The 26,213-nt window shown below is 32.9% G+C and overlaps 1 protein-coding gene and 1 pseudogene across 1 annotated transcript; one reads left to right on the top strand and one right to left on the bottom strand.

Annotated features, from left to right (window-relative positions):
- The first annotated feature begins 268 nt into the window (after window positions 1-268).
- Window positions 269-23,001, top strand: LOC105636616 (putative LRR receptor-like serine/threonine-protein kinase At1g56130). Its single transcript, XM_020680281.3, has 24 exons — window positions 269-450; window positions 4,827-5,016; window positions 5,489-5,560; window positions 6,104-6,175; window positions 6,261-6,332; window positions 8,079-8,150; window positions 9,232-9,303; window positions 9,413-9,484; window positions 9,687-9,758; window positions 9,844-9,915; window positions 10,036-10,107; window positions 10,471-10,542; window positions 10,624-10,689; window positions 10,880-10,945; window positions 11,069-11,113; window positions 12,079-12,143; window positions 13,384-13,724; window positions 19,067-19,265; window positions 19,352-19,522; window positions 19,805-19,920; window positions 20,732-20,942; window positions 21,058-21,289; window positions 21,447-21,597; window positions 22,425-23,001. Exons 1-24 carry the CDS (start codon window positions 330-332, stop codon window positions 22,797-22,799), a joined length of 3,069 nt encoding a protein of 1,022 aa, XP_020535940.1. The 5' UTR covers window positions 269-329; the 3' UTR covers window positions 22,800-23,001.
- A 544-nt stretch (window positions 23,002-23,545) lies between these two features.
- On the bottom strand, window positions 23,546-25,297 carry LOC149497803 (E3 ubiquitin ligase PQT3-like; annotated as a pseudogene).
- Between the last annotated feature and the right edge of the window lie 916 nt (window positions 25,298-26,213).

The following is a 26,213-nucleotide window of genomic DNA, read 5'->3' as shown; positions in this document are numbered from 1 at the left end:
TTACCAGATTTTATTAGACCAATCCGATTTTTTATTTTTTGACTTTTAAAATTAAATCATATCAATTAAAGTTAACCGGTTCAATGAATAAACCAGTCTAGTCTTGAAAAAAGCATCCACTTGCAAGTCATTTTCTATTATTTCGGGTTCGGGTCTCTTTCAGATAAGTGAGTGGCTAGAATTTTGTAATTCCTGTCTGGTTGTTAGGTAGCAGAAAATTAGACCATTGACCAAAACTTTTACTTATGATAAAAAAATCTAATTTTAGATCTCTCTCACACACATTTCTCATTTTATCCAACTTCAGTTCTAATATAGAGATTGAAGAAATGTTGAGACATTCATCATCATCGTCATCACCATCTTCAGTTCTAATATGTGTTCTATATGTTTTCTGCTTAATTGTTTATGCACAGAATGAAGCTCAACCTACTACAGAACCTAATGAAGGTAAGTCCCCCATCTTTTTATCTCATACAGATGTTTTTTGTTGACTTGGTCTCTGCTCATTTTTTTTTTTCGCTTGCAAATTAGATTTTGTAAAGAACACCTAATTCCTAAATTATGTTTGGAAAATTTCAAAACAGAGCCTTTTTTTTAAAAGAAAACAATAATAATGGTAAATTGTTTTGCTTTAATTACTAGAAATTAGAAACCGAAACTCAAACTTGATAACAAAACTCTTTAATTGATAATTACCAATTTATCAATTTAAATTATAATTAATTTCATAAAATTAAGAATATAGAATTTAAATAATTTTTTATTATGAAGACACAACCTTTATGACTTTATAGGTAATGAGTTGTAATGAAATTTTTCCTTTTATTAGAATAAAAAAATGTTAAAAGAGAAGGGAACAGAGACTAGGGCAAATAAAGAAAATGAAAAGCCTTAAATAGTAAATGGTGCTTAATTATAAAGAGAAAATAATTATTTTGCCGAATAATAGAAATGTGATGGTAATTTTGCATTAACATAGTTAATTATCTCTTTTATATTATTTGTATATATTATATGGTTTTTAGTTGTACTTCTGTATAAATATGAACTAATAAAAATTATGCTTACTTAATTTTAATAAATTAAATGAAAAGTATCAAATTTTGTCTTTTTAAATAAATTTAAAAAATTTCAAATCTTGTTTGTATTTATTAAAAATAAAAGGCTGGTCAATAAGTTGAATTTGCACTGGGTATTTGCTAATTGGTAAAAAGCATGTTAATGGAATGGTGTTAAAAAATTCAATTGAGCTTGTTGGCTAAATATGAAAGTTTATATAGCCTAGTAGCAAGGGTGATGTCTTGGAATCAAGAGTTACTAAGGCAGCCGAGTAGAGCGTAAAAATTTCATTGTATATAGGTTTCATTTTGTCTGGGAATAGAAGTCAGATGGGTAGGATATCCGCTCTGATTTGTTTAGTGAGAGTACGGATAGTTATAAATGAGTTTTACACGGATACGGATAGTGAAATTACTATCCGTAATGGATTAATGGATACGGATAGGATATGAGTATTAGATTCTAGGTACCTGCTACCTATTATCCGCTATAATAAACGGCTTTAGCCATGAGTATTCGCAGTTGCCCTATCCATTTATTAGTAAAAAATGCATTTAAAATAAGTTTGGGTTTGGATAGTTTAAGCTGAATGGATACTCGAACCATTTAAAGGTATTTTAAACGGGTTCGAATACTAATACTTAAATGAATATTTAAATGGGTTTAGAATGGAAACGGGTAGTAAAATTCTAAACGGATATGGTTACAGATAATTCAAAATTCGCGGGTACCCATCCCGCTTCCATCCCTTATCCTGTCATGAGGATCAAGTGGATATTTTTTTTTTTTTTAAATTTTGGCCTACACCTTCTCCATCATTTTATACCAAAATTGTGATTTTCATATGGTTGCTATTTCAATTCAATTAATACTCCGATTGTTTTCGTAAAATAACTTGTTAAAAAATAGTTGCATGAAAAACATTTTCCTTGAATAATATTTTTCAAATGACTTATTTTCTGTTTTTTGATTGTAATATTAAAAATTAGTTAAAAATATTAAAGTTTTTATCTCATAAAACCATAAAAATATTAATAATAATAGAAATTTTAAAATTTTATTGTTAAATACGAGAAGAATGAAAAAAAAATGTGTAAATGATAAAAGTCAACGGTGGCTGTGGGTTGCCGGTGGTGGTGGCCGGTGGTAAATAGTGATTAGTGGTAGTGACTATGATGAATAATAAATTAAAAAAATATAGATTTATAAAGTTTGTTAATATCCAGAAATGTTTTACTCTCTTGAAAATGAGAAGTCATTTTTCTTAAAAAATGACTTAATTTTCTTTTGACTAGCAAAATATTTTCGGTTGTTTTATTTTCCTAAATGTCCTAAATAATGAAAAATTGTGGAAAACATTTTCTTTCAAGTTATTTTATGAAAACAAATGACTCTATTCCTCCTATTTTATTTGTATGGTTTGACAAAATATGTATATTAAGAATTAAGTCAACAAAAGTTATTTTGTCATTCTTTACCTTTAACTTATTAAAATATTAATAAAAGTCTTTCATTTAATGAACAATTATAAATATTATTATGAGAAAAATAATTATTTACATGTCTAAATTTAGAAATCTTATAAATATTTTGGAACATTAAAAAAAAAACAAGTAAATAAAATAGGACGGAATGAGTATTCATTTATTAAAATTGATTAGAAAACATATTTTTACAACTTATCAAAAACTTAATTCCTTTATAGCAATATTTTAAAATTCAAGGCCAAGTAGCTAATCCACCCAATACGGAAGATTGAGTTTTTTTTTTTTTTTAGAATACAATTAATTTGTCATTCAGTATTGACATATTGCCATTATACAAGGTCTATATTAATTAATTTTAACGGCCACGTCAATTGAAACTGCAGTCGTCCAGCAAGCTAGTTGTTTACAAAAAATCTATTTGGTGCTTGAAATCACAATTATAAAAAAATATTCTTTCCGTTTAATTTTATTTATATAGTTAGATAAATACTTATATTAAGAATTTAAATAATAAAAATTATTTTCTTTTTTTTTCTCTTAATTTATTAAAATATTAATAAAAAATTTTTTATTTAATGAACAATTATAAATATTATTATTGAAAAGTAATAATTTAAATATATAAATTTAAAAACATTATAAATATTTTAAAACATAAAAAAGAAATAACAAATAAAATGGGATAGAGGGATTAATTTTTTGTGTGATATTTAACTGTTTAGCTTGAAATTACATTGAAACAACATATCATTTTCCTCTTTTGTTTGTGTTGGATGGAAATGAAGCTAAAAAGGAGAACAAAAGATAATTATAAATTCGTACCTTTTATAATTATAGTAAAGAAAATTATAGTTCTATAGTTAAAAATGACAAGTAACGAAAAAGAAAAAAAACATTCAAACTAACTCAATAAATAAGTTTTTATTAAATTTTAATGAATACTATTTGATAATATCAATTAATATTTAAAATTATTTTTTAAAAATTTTTAATGGCCCTCATTTATATGACGTTCAAAAAGTTAAAATTTAATGAAAAATAATATGAATTTTTAGCTTAATATTCTAATGATAGTTGAAATACCTTTACAACTAGAAAGTTTTTTGTATATTGTTTTCTTAAAAAATTAAAAATAAAAAATTGTGAATTTCTAGGTGAACTCATGACTTTTTGAAATTTACCTTTATGCCTTAATCACTTAATCCCTTAGTTTATAATAAAAAATTAATTTTTTTTCAAAATTAATTCTGTCCAGTTTGCAGTAGAAAATCAAATCATGTCAAACCAAACTAACAACCAATTCACAAGTTAACCTATCTAATCTATCGGTTTGATCAAATTTTCAAAACATTAATTTATCTATGCAACACTAGAAAGATGAAAAGACGTCTTCTAATTTAAATGAAAACAAAAAAAATTGTACATAAAAATTTTTCCACACAATATTGTCACCACTTCGGTTTGAATCAAAAAATTGAATTGAAATCAAATTGTATTGTACATAAACTTAAATCAAATTGATAACGTCGGTTCAAGATTTTAAACTAGAACCTATGGTTCATAGGTTGTTAATGTTCATGTAATGTTAAAAAATGAATTTAAATAGATTTGTAACTAGCTTAATTGGCAGTTTCAATCTGAATAAAACCAAAATTCTATTTTTATGTTAAAAAAATTTATAATCACTTAGTCTATCTTATGCGCCTTTGAAAAGTCTATCAACATTTTGACAACAATTTTTCCTTCTAAATTTTTTTTACTTAGCCCAAAATTACATTTTTAAAAATATTTTTCAAAATTTTCTAACAGTTTATTTAATTCATAACTTTTAAACAAAAAAAAATTATAATTTGTTTCATAATTTTATAGTTATTTATAAAGTTAATGAATTTTATTTCTCATTTGAGTATGAACAGTTTTAAAAATTATTTAAAATAAATTTATTAATATTTTTTAAATTTATATTAATTTTTATAGAAAAAAAGACATAACCTTATAAATGAATTTCTTTTTTTTTTTTTTAAACAAAATAATAAGTTGATTGCTGGAACTGTGACTAGAAGTGTGTCTAGATTCGTCGGTTCATCAGAACTACGTTGAAATAGGAAGGAATTAAAATCAGACTGAAATTGATGATTCATAAAAATTTTGAACCGGTCAACAGAAACCACCGGTTCAATGAACCGGGCATGCCATCACCATCACCCCTCCCCTGTAACTTTGAAGTAAAAAAACATAAAAATAAAATATTGACATGTAAAAAATTGGGTACCGTAGCAAGAGCGTTGAACTCCATCTTTCAACAATGGGGAATTTCAGCCGATCAAAGTCAATGGAACATAACCGGAGAGGTGTGCAGTGGAGCAGCCGTCCTTGCCTCTATCTCCATCGACGATGGGAAGCACAATCCCTTTGTCAAATGCGATTGCGCTGATAATAATGGCACCACTTGTCACATCACTGCGCTGTACGTTTTCTCATTATTACCTTCTCAAGCTCTGTAGGTATCTGTCATTTTCCTTTCACTTTCCTTTATGTGTTATGTAAAATAATAATCGTTTAGAAAACTATTTATCTGAATAATGTAATTTTGAAACTAATTCCAGAGGTTATCACTGTTTGAACTCTGTTTAAATTAATTGGTTAACTATTTTATTTTAATAGGAAACAAATTACCTTGAAAATTAATTAACTTATTTAAACCATCTGTAAGGAGGTTGTTAGACAGTCGCTTGAACGAGCAACTGCAGTTGGCATTTCTCAATATTTTATAGGCAATGTCCAAAAATATTAATATTGTTTATTATGGTACTTTTGTAAATATAAATTATATTAACGTCTTTTTGGTAAGTTCATATGTTTCCTCATGTCGATAAATTTGAAAATATTATTGATATGTGTCTAGACATATGCTTGATTGATATGATTATAATTTGCAGGAAAGTTTATGAAATGGATATTGTGGGTGATATGCCGGCCGAGCTATGGACTTTGACTTATCTTACCAATTTGTATGGTTTTATATTCCAGTATATATATTTACTTGAACAGTCATACACCATTACTTGGTGCTTTCTTCTACATGAAGGGAAAGTTTAGGTATTTAGCAACTGGTGGGATTTGAATTCCATAACAGCAATGCTTGTTATCAACACCGTTATGCTGTTCAACACGACCTTGTTTTTTTGTTTTCCCATGAGTATTTTCATACCCTTTTTGGGTACGAGGCTAATCTCATTTCCGGAACTGTATTTTGAATCATAGTGCATTTGCCTGTAAATACTTCATTTTCGAGCAAAATAATCCAAAAGAATATATGAAAAAGCACATTATTCGAAAAAATTATAAAAAAACTGAATAAAAAAAAAGTAGTAAACTGCTTGCATTGTTTCTCATTTTCTCAACAAAATCTGTTTTCACCCTTTTCCATTCTATACCAAGCATTTTTCATTCTATAATAGGAATCATTAAATACATTCTATACTACATTTCACATTGGTCTAGTTGCATATATAGTATACTGCCAAATTTAAAGGCATTTTGATTTCATACAGGAACTTGGCTCATAATTACTTGACTGGTAACCTGTCTCCATTCATTGGCAATTTAACTCGCATGCAATATCTGTAAGCCAATCAAAATTCTAATGTTCCACATTAAACTTGTGAATATATTTCTCCCTTGCTGACATTAAAGTTATATTTTGGTTAGGTACCTTAGTGTTAACTCACTGTCAGGGGAACTTCCTAAGGAACTTGGGTTGCTTGCTGATTTAAGATCACTGTAAGCCTAGTGACTTTCTATTCAAATGAAATCAGTATCTATCTACTGCATTTTATGATATTTAGCTAGTTAATAAAGTTTAAAAAGTGGCAGGAGGGAATGTGCTTAGACATGTGAGATTCAAAGTTTTTTTTTCTTCACTTTTTTTTTCTCTTGGTTTCTATGCTTCATTCTGTTAAGTAGTCCATTACTTATGTAAATTAAATAAATTCATTTGAAAATGACCTTTGTTTGCGGAACATGGGGCTATTTATAAAATAATTTAGATATCATCTATTTTTTTGTAATGTCTCAATTCACAAGGGATTAAAGAATTCTGAGTACAAATTCTAGTCGTCTATAAGTTCTTTTATCAACATATCACATAAGTTGAGATAATTATAAAATTATTGAATAAATTCTGTTTGTTTTGTAGTTTTCTGTTGAAATTTTAGAACTGTGTGTTTTTATGTTTTTAGAACAAAATACTAACATGGATATAAAATATGGAGGATTCCAAGGCGTGTAGCACTGCCACTTTCCTTAAGATGATTTTCGCCCCTAATATATGTACAACAGATTATACAGAAATGTCTACAAGATACAATAAATCCCACTGTTTGATTCTGTTTTGCACTTGACAGAATCAAACGTTGAGCAACTAAGGTGCTACACATGATTGTCTAACTTTGAATGTGTTTTCTGCAGTAAACAAATTCAAAAGTGGAATGTAGATTTTGCTATTGTTGGAGGAGAAGAAGTTTGTCTTTTGATAACTTCTCTAGTTAGGCTATAAATAGGATCTACTAGGTTAAGTAGTTATTGGTAGTTATTTAGACACATATTTTGATATTTAGACATAACCTTTCAATAGTTAATTACTTTTAACTTCCATAATTTTGATATTTTCAAACTTAAAAGTTCAAAATTCAGCAACCGTCTCAATTTTGAGAATAACTTCAACATATGTAACTTGAATAGCTTCACAATAGGGGTGCCATTGATTGTGTAACCAAACCTTTTCGCTTTTTTTATAATAACTTTAACAATCAATCTCAATTAACAATATTGATTAATTGCAAAAGGTCCAAACCACATTGATTAACTGTGAAAACATATAACCAATGTTAATGTTTCAGTTAACTTATTTTGCTATAATTTTTAAAAAAATTAGAACTCACTATTCAAACTGTGAAGAAGAAGAATGAGAGGAAATATTAACTTGATTATTCCCTCAAGAATTGGGGATATAAATAGTACTACATATGTACAATATAGGTAACTAATCAAGGATACCAAATAATCTGCTAAGATCCCAAATAATCTGCTAATGATCTGCTATAATCTGCTAGTGATCTGCTAATTATAGCTCCTAATCTCAGCAGCTAATTACAACTAATTACAGCTGTAATACAGCTAAATACAGCAGCTAATCATAACACAAACCATTACCTGCTCAAATAATAAAAGTGCTTAAGAGCTAAAATCAATTTCATAATACTAATAACTATTGATTTGGTATCTAAAAAGCCCAACTTTTGTTTATGCTTAAGTTGAGTTCTAAACCTTGAGTTTGTAATCTAGTGGAGTTTGATCTCAACACTATATCAACTTGAATTAACTTGGTTACAGTTTCGAGTCAAAACTCAATATCTTAAAGTGTAGCTGAGATGATGGTAGACCGCAACCTTTTTATATGATCATGTATGCAGCCTTCATTATCTGAAATAAGACAGTTCATTGTTGATGTACTTCTTAATATGGCAGTGGTTTTGGTACAAACAACTTCTCTGGTCCTCTACCATCTGAGCTTGCCAATTGTACAAAGCTAGAACAAATGTGAGTTCTCTTATACCATTGTCAATGAAATTCTGTACACTTGTATGCGTATACTCTTTATTTCTATATTTGTATTCTTCACATTGAGAAAGAGTAAAAAATGGTAAGACTTTTGACTAGGTGGCACTGCATCTCGAAGCCTACCAGTCTTTTAAGATCCATATGAGGGGTATTCATGCATAGATTCACGATTATGTATGCCGTACTAGCGAACTTGAAATGACTTCCTATGATTTAGTGACAAGAAAATTGCACTTTCTGGCCACAGATCCTTGATCCCTTGGACATGAAGACTCATTGGATACAAAACTATCCAATTCATGCAAACTTAATGTTGTGTATGCAATTATTGTTTTCCTCATGCTCGAGTGAATAGTGAGGAGGAGAATTAATGTGTATTCAGAGACATATGCAGCCACAACGAGTGATTGTTTCAGCAATTTCCTTTTCTTTAAAATTTTTATGCAGATACCTATAATAGGGATTATCGAAAGTGTAGTATCACAATTGTAAAGTTGTCTGCAGACTATATCTGTTACTTCCCGATTAAAGTTATATGCTAGAAACTGCTTTTATCTCCTTCAATGCCATTGAGGGACATTGGAATCCTATTGAGACATCAAAATTATTGTGGAATATTCAAATACATGGTGGTTAACTGGTAGCAAAAGAACCTCTTCAAACTTCAGGTTGATTATTCATGACTTTGACACTTTCGCATAAATTGATTTCACAGTGTGATGAACATACGGATTCCATTTTAAATGTGCCAATCTTTATGATTTGCCAATCTTTATGATTAAGATAACTCAATTCAGTGCTTTGATTCTTCTTCTTGTTTGATTATTCATGCAAGAACAGTTTATTCACCCAGTGAAATGGCAAATGTACTTGCACATTGAATTGAGCATTTCTAATGCATTTCATGATAAAATAAATATTAAGTGTTTGTAGTGACCTTGGCGCTTGTACTTGCACATTTGATTGAGCATTTCTAGTGCATTTATGAATAATTAGACTTTTACATGTACTTTGATAGCTCTGATTGTAGTGCAACTGATGAAATTGTTCACCTTGACAGTTATTTTGATAGCTCTGGAGTTAGTGGTGAGATTCCTTTGGAATTTGCTAACTTACAGAACATAGTTATTATGTAAGAACATTTTTACAACATTTTGCTGATACAATGTTTTCTGGAAAGATGTTGAGAAAATACCTATGCTGATAATTTGTTTGTGACATATTACTACTATTGGTCTCAGGTGGGGATCAGATAATGATCTTACTGGCAGGATACCTAACTTTATATGGAATTGGTCAAAACTTGCCACCTTGTAAGACAATTCATCAAATATTTTCTCTCAATTTTCTTCAGATCAAGCTTAAGTTAATAAAAGCTTGAGCTAGAATTTCACTTGAGCTTAACATTCAAAATTCTATTTAAGTTTAGAGAATATTTAGTTGTTAACTATATGTTACTGCTTTAAATGCCAAATCTGCACTGTTGCCAGAAGTTACTCATAAATGTTCTTGCAGAAGATTTGAAGGGAACCGCTTTGAAGGTCCAATACCATCGGCATTATCCAGCTTAACTTCTTTGACAGAGCTGTGAGTGTCTGTATCTTTGTTTGGTTTTATTTATATATTACCAGACCTGTAATACTAAAAACCTACTGTAATTTTATGAATTTAGGAGAATTAGTGATTTATCAAATGGAAGCTCTTCACTAGAATTTCTTGAGAACATGAAGTCTCTGGCTGTATTGTAAGGCAATCTAATTCTGTTTTCCTATTCACTATGTCTTAGCATCAAACATGCATCTTTTATGTTTTCCTCTAGTAATCTTCTGACGAGTAATAAGAGAACTCAGTTCATTTCTTGCAGGGTGCTAAGAAATGACAATATTGCAGATGCAATTCCATCTAGCTTCAGGGAATATCAATATTTGACACTGTTGTATGTTATTTTTATTATTAGGTCTTCATGGATGTAAATTTAAATTGAGTTGGCTTTAATATTCTATAACTCATCTGATGATTATAATTTGGTTGCTTCACTTTTTTTGTGGTGGGGAACTGTAAAATATTCTAAAATTGTTATGAAGTAATCACATTTAATGTTTTGTTTGTGCATTCATAATTAATTGGGTTATCAATCACATTAAAGTAATTACAAAGAAAAAACATTACCCTCTTTGCAATGGGTAAGGTATAAGGTTTAAATTCTGCACCTATGTGGATCATTGCATTCTTTTTATCGCTATTTGTTCAGCAAATTTATTTTTCTTAACCTTATGCTTGAAATGATTTCTTTTCCTAGGGATTTGAGTTTCAACAATATAGCTGGGCGGATACCTGACTCACTTTTCCAGTTGAACAGTCTCACCACCTTGTAGTATCTCATCCTGCTAATTATATAATATATCTTAAATATAGATTGTATTGAAACATGTACTGCTCCCTTCATGCTCAGGTTTCTTGGAAGTAATAATTTAGATGGTCCACTTCCTGCACAAAAGAGCCCATCACTTCGAATTATGTATGTATACATGACATAAACACTAATCATGAACTGTATGTTTATTACTTGCTTTGTTTGTTTGCTTAAAGTTTTTTTCACAACTTTCAAATCAGATAGTTGGTATTGGCATTACTGATTCCTGCCAATGTTTTTTCATGAGTTAGCAGGAACATTTACTTATTATTTTCTTTTCAATTTGTAACTATAGAGATGTCTCTTACAATAATTTAGTTGGGAGCTTGCCTACCTGGGTTAATGGTCAAAACTTACAAGTGTAGGTTCCTAGTTCCACTATTATTTATTTCCTGAATGATATTTTTCAACAAATCTGAGTTCTTCATGGACTTCTTTATGGAAGAAATACTGAGATCTGTAATTTGTTATGGTTTCATTTCAGTAATTTAGTTGCCAACAACTTCACATTAGACCTTTCAGAAAACAGGTAATTCTTTTGATTTTATATTCAGTTTTAATGCTTTTATACATTTCAGTAATGAGTCTGGTGCTTAAACAATATCATTCTTTTTATAATCTAACCATTAGCTTCTCATCTATCTTAGGATATGAACACAGTAATATGTCCTCTAGAATAGTTAAAAAGAACAATATTTCATATAGAATAATTACTGCAGTGTTTGCCTATTATGAATATTAGAGCATTTTATGTGCAACTGGAAAGGAAATTGCTTCAATGTGTTTTAATTATGAATGATAGTGAAGAAAGACAGATTGAGAGAGAAAGTTGTCTCTCTTGAATTTCTTGTTGATTTCATTTGTACACAAAGCAATCTATTTATATACGTTAACTTAACCTATTAGGAAACTAGATACAAAAAGAAGAAAACTACCATGGAAATACATCCCTATTCAAGAGGATGTAATAGCTTTATAACCCTAGAACAAATGTTAATAGATGCCTAAATAACAGAAAAATGACTTTTGAAAGGAAAAACGACGGAAGAATGTAATATTGAGGGAAATAATGGAGTAGATATATGAAGATAATAATATTTATGGGGGTAAAATATTCCATTTTAATACTGTGGCTAGTTCAGACACTGAAAAGAGAGAAAATTTTGGACACCAATGATATAATTAACCCCAGATTAAATAATGCAGGAAATTTAGTACACATTTGTTCTATGAATTTTTTTTAGCATCTCACTTCATCTGTGGAAAATATAATGAAAAAAAGTTAGTCCTATGTTTTATGTGCAGCTGCTATATGTACCATAACCCATTTTACCCTCCTTTTTGGAACTTTGAGAATTGCAAGGAAATCCTTGGTTTTCTTTATCATGTGATTAGTCCTCAACAGGAGAACCAGATCAATCCCATAACATATTGTACTCGTTTCAATTATCAGTTTAAATAACCAGCATTAATGTTTGAGTCTTTGGCTTCCAGTGGTTTGACATTACGCCTGAACTGTCTTCAACGTAATTTTCCTTGCAATCGAGACCGTCCAATCTGTAAGTAAAATTGAAATGTTCTCCTTCTTTGTGCTTTTTTCTAGTTGGGATGTTTTTATTTTGGCAGTAGCCAGTAAGGGCCAAGGGAGGATTGTATAGAGTATAAGTATGAACCAAATTTAATTTTCAGACGGCTAGATTAAGTATTTTATGCATATAATTCAATTTATATTGATGACTAGTAATTGATTTTGTTGACTTTAAACCTTATGTTATACACTTCAAAAAAAGTATTGACTTTGGAGGTAAGGTAGTTTGCTCAAGAGGTTTCAATCTCATCTTTCAAATCTATCTTTCAATGTCTAAAATATTCTTGATGCCAATTAAGATGGGTGTGCCATAGGTCTTGGGATGCCCAATTTATATAACTATATATACCTGAAGTTCAATTAATATCCATGAAAAAAAAAAAAAATTCATATGAAAATATTAGAGATATCACCATGCATGTATAGTAAGAAAGTGATAGTCTGTTCTTTTGTTAGAAAAGAATTTTTTTTGGGACCATTCTCAATTTTGACTGTTATTTAAAAATGCAGACTTTTATATATGATGAAGGTATTTGGAAAGGCAGTTTTGTTCTTTTTGTACCTTTTTTGTCTAAAATTTCTGATGAAGTTTGGAACATTTAATAATTAGTGTTGCTTGTGTCTCCCTTATTTTATTTTAATTTTATTTGATAATTGGTTTGAACATTTGATGAAATTCATTTGCTTATGGATCAACTTATTGCAAAAAATTTTCATGGGCTAAAAATCATGTCCAGATCTTTAGGGCCACAAATTAGATAGTTGGGGTGAAAGTGATGTTATTTTTCTGGCTACTGTATCCGAATGCATGGTGAGAACAGAAGTTTGGTGGATAACTGGATATCATTCTGAAACATCTGAAAGGATGTATATATTGCAATTTTTAATTGTTAAAGAAATTCTCTCATTGTCTTTTCTAGAGAATTCTGCAGCTGTACCTGCCCTATAAAAAAAAGTCATTCAATTTTCAATTAAAAGAAAAGAACAGAAAAGGAAGAGGGGAGAAGAATATACTTGCGTCTTAAGATGTTCACACTCTATGTATAAGATGTCGATTTTTGTTCTTAGACTTAGGGTGAGATTGTGGGGTCAAAGAATCTCCTGTCATTTAATGCCTAAAAGCCACTCAGGAATTTATAGAATGCTAAATTTTGGAATCAAGATAGTTTTTGAACTTTTCATGATAATGCCTAATTTGTATTGGAGAACAGATTCTCAATTTGCAATAAAATGTGGCGGTCCACAAATAATGTCCTCTAATGGGATTGTATATGAGAGCGACACTATGAATCTTGATTCAGCAACATATTATGTTACTGATACAAGCAGGTGGGGTGTCAGTAATGTTGGACTTTTCACAGGAAGATATTCCTCTGAGTTTACAGATACTCTATTTCAGACAGGACGGCTCTCTGCTTCATCACTAAGATACTATGGTTTGGGGCTGGAGAATGGCAATTACAGTGTCATACTTCAATTTGCTGAAACAGCAATTGAGAATGGTAGGACATGGAAGAGTCTTGGGAGGCGCGTTTTTGATATTTATATACAGGTCTGTCTCATACTATGAATTTTGTTAGAGATCTTTTAGTGTTGTCCTCTAAGCTAAAGTTTTTATTACCAAAAGAAAGTGTTTTACCTTGGTTTTATGTTAGGATTGACTACTACATCACATGTTTAGGAATTGGGGTTATGAGGAGAAAGTTCACCATATCTGTCTGAAGTTTGAAAGTGGATACAATAATTTGATGAAGTAGATTTAAGATGAAGTTTGTGTGTAATTCAATTGTTTTAAGTTCTGTTATCAAGAATAACTACCAAAATTTTCTGATAAGGTACCACTTTTCTGAAATCTTAGTGTAGAAATTAAAGGAAAGAATATGTTTTATTTCTTTCAATTGTGTTATATTTTTCAACCTCTACTCCACTATATATATACAAAAAAATTGTTCCAATATAGGAAGCAATCTAAATAGGAATAAACCTAAACTAGGAAACACAATCTTTACACTAATTAGGAATAAACCTAAACTATGAAACACAATATTTACTTTAATCACAAAGATTTCAACACTCTCCCTCAAGTTGGTGCATAGATGTTACTCATGCCCAACTTGCAAACTAAAGGATGAAACAACTTGCTATGCAAACCCTTTGTGAAAACATCAGCTAGTTGCTCTTTTGAAGCTATGTAGGAGACACTTAGAAAACCTTCAACTATCTTCTCTTTTATAAAGTAACGATCAATCTCTATTTGCTTAGTTCGATCATGCTGGACTAGATTGTTCATAATACTGATGGCTGCTTTACTATCACAAAATAAGGATATATTTGTTGTTTCGACCAACTTTAACTCTTCCATTAATCTGCGCAACCATAGAAATTCACAGATTCCCTGTGCCATAGCTCTATATTCAGCTTCTGCACTAGACCTTGCAACAATAGCCTGCTTCTTGCTTCTCCATGTGACCAGGTTTCCTCCAACAAAAACACAATAACCTGAGGTTGATCTCCTGTCATCAAGGGAACCAGCCCAATCCGCATCTGTATAGCCTGTTATTGTTAAATGGCCATGTTTAGAAAATAAAAGTCCTCTAGCTGGAGCTGATTTTAAATATCTTAGAATCCGATGCACTGCTTCTAAGTGAGATTCCCGAGGGTCATGCATGTATTGACTCACTAAATTTACAGCATAGGCAATATCTGGTCTAGTATGGGCAAGGTAAATCAACCTCCCGACCAATCTCTGATATTTGCCAACATCAACTGAACTTCCCACTCCATCTTGAAGCTTATGATTGGCTTCAATAGGTGATTCTGCAGGTTTACATCCCAACATACCAGTTTCTTTAAGAAGATCAATGATGTACTTTCTCTGAGAAATAAAAATTCCTTTTTCTGACCTAGTAACTTCTATCCCAAAGAAATATCTCAACTTTCCCAAATCCTTAATCTCAAACTCTCTAGCTAACAAATTTCTCAAGTGAGTCATTTCTTCTTCATTATTTCCAGTCATCACTATATCATCGACATAAACACTAAGCAATGTGATCTTACCTTCATGATGTTTAATGAACAAAGTATGATCAGCATTGCTCTGAATATACCCAAAAGAAAGCATAGCTTTACTAAACCTTTCGAACCATGCTCTTGGTGATTGTTTCAGCCATATAATGACTTCTTCAGCTTGCAAATTTTTCCTCTGGTTTTGTCATCATCAAATCCAGGAGGAATCTCCATATACACCTCTTCTTTCAAATCACCATGTAGAAAATCATTTTTAACATCAAATTGATGTAACTCCCAGTCAAGATTGACTGCACAAGACAACAAAATTCTTATTGTGTTCATCTTGGCTACAGGGGCAAATGTTTCTTGATAATCAACTCCATAGTTCTGACTGAATCCTCTGGCGACCAATCTAGCCTTGTACCTCTCAATTGAACCATCTGCCCTATGTTTAACTATGACCACCCATTTACATCTAACTGGCTTCTTTCCTGGTGGAGGATTTACAATATCCCATGTCTCGTTTTTTGCCAAAGCTTTCATCTCTTCAACCATTGCAGCCTTGAGTCCTGTAATGCCTCTTGCCAATCCTGCGGTATAGAAACAGAAGAAACAGACAAAACAAAGGCTCTATAGGAAGGGGACAGAGCATTATAGGAGATAAAATGGGAGATGGGATGCTTAGTGCATGTTCTAATTCCTTTTCTAAAAGCAATAGGAATATCAAGGTCATTGTCAGAAGGACTCAAATCAAGATTAGGGTCAGAATCAACAGGAATTAAAGAAGACTCACCAAGTTATTATTCTTCTATATCTTCAGGGACTGAAATTGGAGAGTACGGTTGATCAAAGGTCTCATGCTCCATGGTTGTATCTGTATTAGTCCGCCGTGTGTAGGTTTTCAAATCAGGTCTATCCAATCTTCCTAGAGATTTGGGCGGTTGCTCTCTCTTACTATCTATGTCTACTGGAATCTCCCCCTGGAAAGAAATATCATCCATTACCTCTTCCATCTGATATTTCTCCCCTTGAAGAGGTGACTGGGAAGGAAAATAAGAATCAAACTCCCGAAAGGTAACATCCATACTCACAAAGTATTTCCTAGAAGAAGGATGATAACACTTGTATCCTTTTTGAGTAGTAGAGTAACCAACAAACACACACTTCAAGGCTCTAGGATTTAATTTGCTTAGGCCATTATGATGAACAAAGCAAACATAACCAAAGACTTTAGGAGGTACAATATAAGAGTTTTTTCCTTGAAGAACCTCTAATGGAGTTTTAAAATTTAAAGTACGAAGAGGCATACGATTGATAAGGTAAGCAGCAATCAAAATAGCATCCCCCCAATATAGTTCGGGAAGATTCATAGTGAACATAAGGGACCTAGCTACTTCCAATAAATGTCTATTTTTCCTTTCCGCTGCTCCATTTTGAGCACTAGTATTGACATAACTAGTCTGATGTATAATACCATTAGAATCTAAATAGGTACGAAAAATTGCATTTGTGTATTCAGTACCATTATCAGTTCTTAGGATTTTAACATGCGCATCGAACTGAGTACAAATCATTTTGTGGAAGTTCTAAAAACATGAAAAAACTTCATTTTTTGTTTTCATCAAATAAACCCAAGTCACTCTAGTGCAACAATCAATAAAGGTCACAAACCATCTATAACCAGAAAGAGAGACAGTTTTAGTAGGACCCCAAATGTCAGAATGAATAGTAGCAAAAGGAATCAAATTCTTATTATTAATTGGAGAATAAGAATGCCTAGTGTGTTTGGCAAGTTCACAAGCATCACATACTAATGAATTAAAATCACATTTAGCAAACAAAGTGGGAAATAAACGTCCTAAAACAGGGAAAGAGGGATGTCCTAATCTCTTTTGCCATTGAATAACTTTATGGGAAGGATTTCTAGAAGTTCCTAACAAAGCTTGACTGGTACCCGAATTTGAAAAACTATAAACATCATCCAACAGATACAGTCCATCGCGCAAGCTACCACTGCCAATCGTTCTCCTCGTGTTCAGTTCCTGAAATATACAATGAGTAGGGTAAAAAGTTACTTAGCAATTAAGTGCTTTTGTGATTAAGCTAACAGATAACAGATTAATAGGAAATCTAGGAACATGAAGAACAGAGGAGAGTTTAATATTGGAAGTACAGTCAATAGAACCTGTGCCAGCAATTGGTACTAAGGAGCCATCCGCAATGCGAATTTTATCCGTGCCTTGATACTTAGAATATGTGAGGAAATGTTTTTTAGAGCCTGTTGTATGTTTATTTGCTCCTGAATCTATAACCCAAGAGGGTTTTGCAATTTTTGCAAGAAAGGTAAGGAAAGCATTACCTGAATTAACAAAATTAGAGGCTGCAGTCTGGGTTGAGGACGAATCAAGCTGTGACAACAATCGTTTCAGGGACTGAATCTCCTTACCAGAAAAGCTTCTAGCAGTAGATGGTTCCTCAGATAAAGCTCCACTATCAGATATGTGTGCCTGTGGTCTAGAAGAACTGACCCGCTTTCCTCCACGCCCCTTAGTTGGGCGTTCATGTAATTTCCAGCAGAACTCCTTAGTGTGCCTATTCTTACCGCAATAGTCACAAAATAATTGATCTCTATCTGAAGAATTGCTCTTTTCTCTTGCGGAATTAGCAATCAACCCTGCTTTGTCAATGGTAGATCTGTGAACCATAGCGTTCCTCCTAGTCTCCTCTTGCTGTACAAATGAGTATGCTTTTCGTAACGGAAAAGGAACTCGTCCAAGAACTTGGACTCGAATCTGATCACACCCGTTATTTAGGCCAGCTAGAAAATCATACACACGTTCTACTTCAATCAACTTCTGAACTTGAGTTGCATCATCAATACATCTTGCTTGAAAGGCTTGATAATAATTCAGTTCCTACCATAACCCACTAAGTTCAGCAAAATACTGAGCGATAGTCAGATCTCCCTGCTTGGTTTTATGAACTTTCTGTCACAATTCATACCTCTGAGCATAATTTCCAGTTTGTGAATATGTCTATGAAGCAGCATCCTATATCTTCTTAGCTGTATCAAGAAGCAAATATTCTCGAGAAATAGTTGGCTGCATGGAATTTATTAACCAGGACATAATAAGAGAATTTTCGGATTTCCACTTATTAAAAGCCGGATCTGTCGAAACTGGTTTAGTTGCTCCACAATTAAGGTATCCCTGCAAACCTCTAGCTTCAATGAATAATAATAAACAAGACCGAGACCAAGCCAGGTAGTTTGTTCCATCTAACTTCAGCGGACTAATCTGAAGTGAGGGGTTCTCTGAGTGAAAAACCATATCTACCTTCTTTCTGTCAACCATATCTTAAAAAAAATTTAAACGGCAGCAGTGATAAAAAAGGCAGCAGCAGTGGTGGAAAGGGAAAAAATTCCAAAAAAGGCAAAAACTGGTGCTGAAGAACCAGTAGGTCTGAGTTGCCACACCGAGTCGAGGTCGCCGGAACAAGAATGGTCGACGGAGCTCGCCAGAAACAGCTGCAGGCGCCGGTCTCAGACCACTTTGCAAACTGGAACTGTTGCCGAAAAATTCACGGCAACGGCTCTGATACCATGTAGAAATTAAAGGAAAGAATATGTTTTATTTCTTTCAATTGTGTTATGTTTTTCAACCTCTACTCCACTATATATATACAAAAAAATTGTTCTAATATAGGAAGCAATCTAAATAGGAATAAACCTAAACTAGAAAACACAATATTTACGTTAATCACAAAGATTTCAACACTTGGTGATGTTGATTATGGAAAGCTGTGGCGAAACCCTACTCTGGCTTTCTTGCAAAAGTTATTACATTTTCTTTATTTTTTTATTGAACCCCCAAGTTGTTACTCCAGGGGAATCCTGTTCTAAAGGATTTTGACATAAGGAAGGAAGCTGGTGGAGTCTCTAAGCGAGCTGTTAGAAAGAACTTCACAGCTCAGGTATCTGAAAATTACCTTGAAATCCATTTGTTTTGGGCTGGAAAGGGGACTTGCTGCATCCCTTCTCAAGATACATATGGACCTTCTATTTCAGCAATCAGCGCTATTCCAGGTACCATGACTATTTTAACTACCGAATTTATTGATTTTTCACTTGTACAAATATCAGGTTATTAAGCTCTGATATTCTTTATGCAGATTTCATACCAACTGTAAGTAACAATCCTCCAACCATTGAGAAAGATAATGATAGGACTGGTGTATTCGTCGGAGTTGTTGTTGGGGTTGGAATGATAAGCTGTCTGCTTGTTTTTGCGGTTTTTGTATCCATCCGAAGAAGAAAAAGGCAAACCACCTGTGATGGTGAAGGTGAACTAAAAATCATGTTGCATATGTAATATCTGAATAATTATGCAGTCTTCATATGTATAGTACACGATGTTATTGGCCAATGTATGTTTACCTGTTTATCGATGTTAGCATGTAAGTACCGTATTGTTTCAATCCACAAAAGGGGATAACTAAGGTTATAACCTTCTCCTTATCTTCCATATTCCCGTGTGGAATTTTACTAGAGCCTTTTCTGCCAATACTATTTCAATGACAGTGTAAATGGTTTCTCAAATCTCCTCTTTTTGTGTTGGAATTCAGATCTCCTAGGTGATGCTAGACCACACATTTTCAGTTATGCTGAACTGAAGGCTGCTACAGAGGACTTTAGTCCCTTCAATAAGCTTGGAGAGGGAGGATTCGGACCAGTTTATAAGGTAACTATTTAGATAAAAAATTGTTGATTGCGAATTGCAGACTAATATTCATTTATCCCTATCTAGTGTTTCTCCTATGAGCAATAGTGTGGAATAAATTGAGGTTGCTAATTTACTAGATAGACTACCGTCAGTCGGCTGTAAACCTGAGGATCTTTTGTATTTTGATTTAGATCCTCAAGATTGAACCTATGTTCCTACTTCTTCTTCCTTTTCTTGTTGTTGTTGCTGTTGCATTATGTACATAGGTAAGCTGTCTGCAAGTGAACCTTGTGGTGAGAGTAAGAGTGCTCTGTTATGACCATAACCTGCCTACAATGCAACAGAAAGGATGCATGCATCTGACTCTCCCCAGCACCCACAATGTGGGAAGCCTTGTAACTAGGACACCATTTTTACCTGTTCTAAAAATATAAATCCTTTTTTGCTAAACTCAATGCATATGAAACTCTTTATCTTGTATCCACAGCAATAGAGAAAACTTAATGATGGGAGAATGATTCCATTTTTACCTGTTCCAAAAATATAAATCCTTTTTTGCTAAACTCAATGCATATGAAAATCTTATCTTGTATCCACAGCAATAGAGAAAACTTAATGATGGGAGAATGATTGCTGTTAGGACACTTTCTGCGCGGTCCCACCAAGGAAATAGTGAATTTGCTACAGAGATCGCTATTATATCTGCAGCAATAGGAGCAATCTTGTGTCCACAGCAATAGGAAAATTACATAATTAAATGAGAATTTTTTTTGTTAATTCAGGATTTGTCCTTTTTCTTTATTGTCTTTGTTTAAACTGTCCTTCATAGGGAAAACTTAGTGATGGGAGAATAATTGCTGTTAAGACACTTTCTGTGCGATCCCACCAAGGAAATAGTGAATTTGCTACAGAGATTGCTATTATATCTGCAGTGCAACAGCGCAATCTTGTGAAATTGTATGGATGCTGCATTGAAGAATATAATCGTCTCCTTGTGTATGAGTATCTTCAGAACAAGAGTCTTGATAAAGCGTTATTTGGTATGACACTTCTGATATATGCGTATCTATGTGCACATGCACTAACACGCATTCACACATTCTTACTGTATAGAACACGATAGAATTACAGTTACAAGTGGATTGAATAATGCAGGAGAAAGAAGTTTGAATCTTGACTGGTCAACACGTTATGCAATATGCTTGGGAGTAGCTAGAGGTCTAGCTTATCTTCACGAGGAGTCGAGGCTTCGAATTGTACATAGAGATGTGAAGGCTAGCAATATCCTTCTCGATTCTGATCTCATCCCCAAGATTTCAGATTTTGGTTTGGCCAAACTTTATGATGATAAGAAAACCCATATAAGTACCCGTGTTGCTGGGACATTGTAAGATCTTATGACAGAAGCTTTGTATTTTGTTTTTACTTGGATAATTTTCGATGTCATGGCTGGAGGCAATAAACTGTGCTGTTCTATTCATGACTGGAGGCAACAAACTGTGCTTGTGCTATTAACTTATCTTGTGACTTCATTTCTAATATAGTGGGTATCTTGCACCTGAGTATGCTATGCATGGACACCTTACAGAAAAAGCTGATATATTTGCCTTTGGAGTTGTGGCTCTTGAAGTTGTGAGTGGGAGGCCAAATTCAGACCCAAGCCTGGGACAAGAAATGATCTACCTTCTTGATTGGGTATGATATAATGTCTGTGTAGTGCTTCTTTAAATTCATTCCTCTTTTTGTTCTGAATGGACCTTTTATTTATTTTTTTCTCCCTTTGTTTGGAAAGTTTCAATTCATTTATTTTTAACCTTGATTTTTTTTTTTTTTTTTTTTTTGGGTACATTGGAAAATTTTAAATGTTTGAACTCCTGATTTCTTGCACTATGAGACATGCTGAACCACCGAGCTACTAGTCCAGTTACTATAATCTAGCTATTATAGAATTACCGCATTTGTGTATTGTACCTTTCCAAAAGTTGAAGCATCAATCATGAAACTTGAGTGCAAGTTAATGACTTTTAGGAGTTGCCTATATTTCTTGTACGTTGCAATTGGAATATGTTCTTATATTTTTTTTATGATTGTGTGTGTGTGTGTGTTCTTTTTTTTTTTTTTGGTTCCTATGATGACCCAAAAACAAGGGCTTTTTTTCATTCATTTCTTTATTTTTTAGAATCTTGAAAATGTTTGTAAACTGTCAAAGGAATTTATTAAGTTCTTTTAAGCATGTTATGAAAGACCAATTGGACTCAGATATGCTCCTAGCCACCAACTTTGAATGTCATTTTCTATTCATTAGGAGGCTGCATGAGTAACCCATCTTCCAAAACTCATGAAAACTCATGTCATGATGATATGTAGCATTCAATATGAAATCCCCCACTTCTCACATATTTAAAAGGCATGAGAAGTCCAACTAGAATATTCCTGGATAACGACATTGAATATGTTATGCATCTATAATCTTGGCATTCAATGCTGTTTATTGATGGATATCGTACTTTCTATCTTTTTAGGCCTGGCATCTATATGAAAACAATTGTACAATGGAACTAGTCGACTACAGACTATCAGAATTCAGTGAGGAGGAAGTAAAACGCTTGATAGGAGTTGCTCTTTTGTGCACCCAAACTTCACCAAATCTCCGTCCATCAATGTCACGTGTGGTGGCAATGCTATCTGGTGATATTGAAGTAAGCAGTGTAACTTCAAGACCCAAATACATGCTTCACTGGAAATTTGACGATATAAGCAGCTTTATGATTGATGATGTAAGCAGCAGAACTGACTATTACAATTCATCTACAAATACAAGGATGATAATTGATGCAGAGGATCCTCACATAATTGCCAAACCAATACTCCATGAGACTATTGAAGAGGACAGATGAGGAACGTTCTTTTCTGCTGTGCATTCTTTTGTTGGTGAGCTTTGTATAACTAATTTTTTGAAGGATCATGTATGAAGTATATTTTTTTTCCCAAAAAAAAAAGGGCTCTGAAGATTGTGAGGAATCAGGTATAGAATATATATTCTTTTTTAAACATAAACTACTCGTTACTATAAAATTAATATAGCAGACATTGCAAGTATCCTTGTTAGATGTCTTCATATGTTAGGGCTTTGTTATTAATATAGTTTTTGAATAAGAATTAGGGCTTTGTTATTTTCCCGAGAATGGCCTCTTAAAGAAATTTAAAGTTCTGTTTGCTTGACACTTCTTTTTTAACTATTTCTCTGTGCATTAGTTTTCTTATTTCTGTAATTCGTAAAGGAAAGAAACTAGTTATGGTTTTCCTATGGTTTGATTAGCAACTATTTTTCTTTTCTTTTTTCCTCCTAATAGGTCCTTCTGTCCTATTTGCTATTAGCAATAGAAAGGCCAAACTGGCACTATATCTATTTCTCTAAGGTTTAAGTGTTGGATCAATAATAAAACTGCAAGTTGTGAGCCAAAATAGAAATTAAATTAAATGTGAATCTGTAACCAATGTAGTCTGCTTTAAAATGTTGTACTGCAACCACGTTTGTTCTGTTTCAGTAAATTTCTATTGTATGATTATTGATTTGTTACTCTTGTAGAAAGTTTAGAGCCACAGAGAATATATGCCTACCATTATTAGCAAAAACTCAATGTCAAAAATATAATCTCTTTTTTTTTCTTTTTCTGAATATCACCCACATACAAATGACTCGTCAAGAATCCTTTACATGTATCTTTCTGGAAATGCTTACTACATCAGAACCAATGTCCTAAACCAGATCAATGTCCTACTAAATCAGTAAATTTTTACATAATAGGTAAGAATCAGAAAAAAGAGAAAAAAAAAAAAAAAGACTAATGATTGCTGTTAAAAGAAGTCAGTGGGAGAACTTTGCATCCACAGCTTCATTTTATGCCGTTCATTCACTGCATATAGAAAGAGTATTGATTCATACCGCTGAATGACATATAAAAAGGGTTAAACCCATAACCCATTCCCACCTGCATACCACCCCAATATGGGCTGTATGCATAAGAGCTAATGGGCATCATGTAGCTCTCAGCATCAACATCTTCAAAATTTCTCTTCCTTTTTGAAACCACCTTTTGCTGCATTTCTCCTTTGTTCTCTGGCTCTTCCTTATTGACCCAGTAGTCACTTCAGATACATCAGCTGCTCTTGCAGTCTTCGCTTTCTTGGCCAATGGGTGTGGAACATCAACAGCTTTTCCATTATTTGACTTGTCTTCAATCTTAGCAAGTGATGGTGATTGCTTCTGCTCTTTCTCAGATGATGAGGAGATATGAGTCTCTGATTTTGTAACTTTAACAGAGTTGCTTTGAACATTTATACCACTGCTGCTACTACCACTACCAGACTCCAAAATGCGATTAATTGTATCCCTTAATGTCATATTTGGAATAAGATAATCCGTAAGCACATCAGTTGCTCCACACACACACTTCAACTTGCAACTGGTTAGATAATCCCTAATACATTTGTCACAAAAGCTACTGAAACAGCATTTACTAGTCATCACAGCATTTTTCATTGCTTGCTTACACAGAGGGCAGAGAAGTTCTGGTGGAAGATCACTTGCATCATGATGATGACTTCTTTGCAGGGAAGCACCCAAAAATTTCCTTCTCAAAAGCAGCATCATTTGCCTTCAAAACAGTAGAAGGCCTCATTCTTTTGAAATGATAACCGGGATTGCCATTTGTTGGGCAATGTTGAATAAAATGCCCTGCCACGCTACATCTGTGACATACATAGCCTTCTGGTGGTGTTTTCTTCTCCAATCCGCCATATCCAACCCCAGAACCTCCGTTATTCACACCTCCACCCCCAACTTCTCCCCTAAAAGAATCTGGTCCGCTCCCAACAGAAGCAACAATAGATTTCACACTAACAGAACCGGTACTAGCTCCAGTATCAAAGCCTTCGCCAACAGAATCAGTATTTGTGGATGCAGGTTTGCTACTGACAGAAGCACCAGTAGCGGAACTGGATGAACCAGTGCTACCAATAGTTTTAGACCTGCTCCGCGGAATTTGCCGTTCAGTAACAGCAATAGTTGCAGTATCAATAGGCTTTTTGCTACCACGCCCGGTTCCTGGAACACGGCGAATCAAGACACCAGTATTTTTAGGAATCAACATATCATCAAGATATTGTTCATTAGTCTGGGCATTAATGATGGCAAGATCAAAATCAGTACCCCTACACAAGCCATTTTTAGATTTATACTTGAATTCAAAAATTTTTCGTTTCAAAGCACTAACAGATATAGCAGGACTATCTACTGCAATTGTATCATAGTCTTTAGCGCTAATAAATTTGAAATAGATAGCCATAGAAGCAGCAACAGTGAAAGAAGCTGAACTGCTATTAAACTGGTAAAAAATACCTTGAGGTTTGAAACCGCGTTACGAATTGCAAATTCGCTGGACTCAAAATATGATTCAGTAGTATATGGAGGAATCGATCTTCAAGAGCATCAAAACCAAGGGTCAGTTTTTCAATTCCCAGTTACAGATTTTCCGATTCGCGGGAATCGGAAACGGCTGCTCTTTGAATTGGAATCTCGCCGCCAAGATTTTTACGACTTTCACAGAAACGAAGATCACAAATGCCGTCGGGCTCTGTTGCCGTCCCGCCGCCGACAATACAAGGAGAATAAAAATGTATAGATAATGATCGGAGAAGAAAGCCTAAAAACGGGGGCCAAAAATTTGATGGAAATGAGGAATTAGCAGCGACAAGTAGAGTGTGCACTGTAGCTATTCAATATTTATAAGGTTTTCAGGTCGGTTGGTTTGCGCGTAATTTTTGAATTTGGTAACTAATTCAATCCGTTCGTTTTTAGGAAGCCGAAGGCTTGGTTGCCACGTATCTACAAGTCTAGTCTTAAATACATTCTTAATGTTAAAATATTAAGAATATGGTCTTAGGCCAATTAAGTTCTTCTGCCATAATTGCCAAGTTGGTTGATATTATATATCTTTTGTTATTTATCAAAACAAAATGGTAAAAACACAATCTATTCAAATTTCAATAGCAATTCTTGCTTTTCCCAAAAAAAAAAAAAAAAAAAAAAAATCTTTAAAAAAAGAAGAAAAATGGAGAAAAGAAAAAAAAAAATCCCCTCCTAAAAATCAACTCTTGCTTTTCCATTTAATTATAAAATATCAAAACGCATAATTAAAAATTATGTCATTCTACTATTTATAGGTAGAACTATGTATATTTGAATAAGGCAATCCATAAAATATATGAAAGCTTTTGAATTTAAAATTACATATATACATATTTTTTAT

Source organism: Jatropha curcas, chromosome 3 (assembly GCF_041381405.1).
Source record: "Jatropha curcas cultivar XTBG-Jc1 chromosome 3, XTBG_Jcur_1.0, whole genome shotgun sequence".
Lineage (NCBI taxonomy): Eukaryota > Viridiplantae > Streptophyta > Magnoliopsida > Malpighiales > Euphorbiaceae > Jatropha > Jatropha curcas.
Note: the sequence above shows the minus strand (reverse complement) of the source record. Positions and strands in the feature narration are given on the sequence as shown.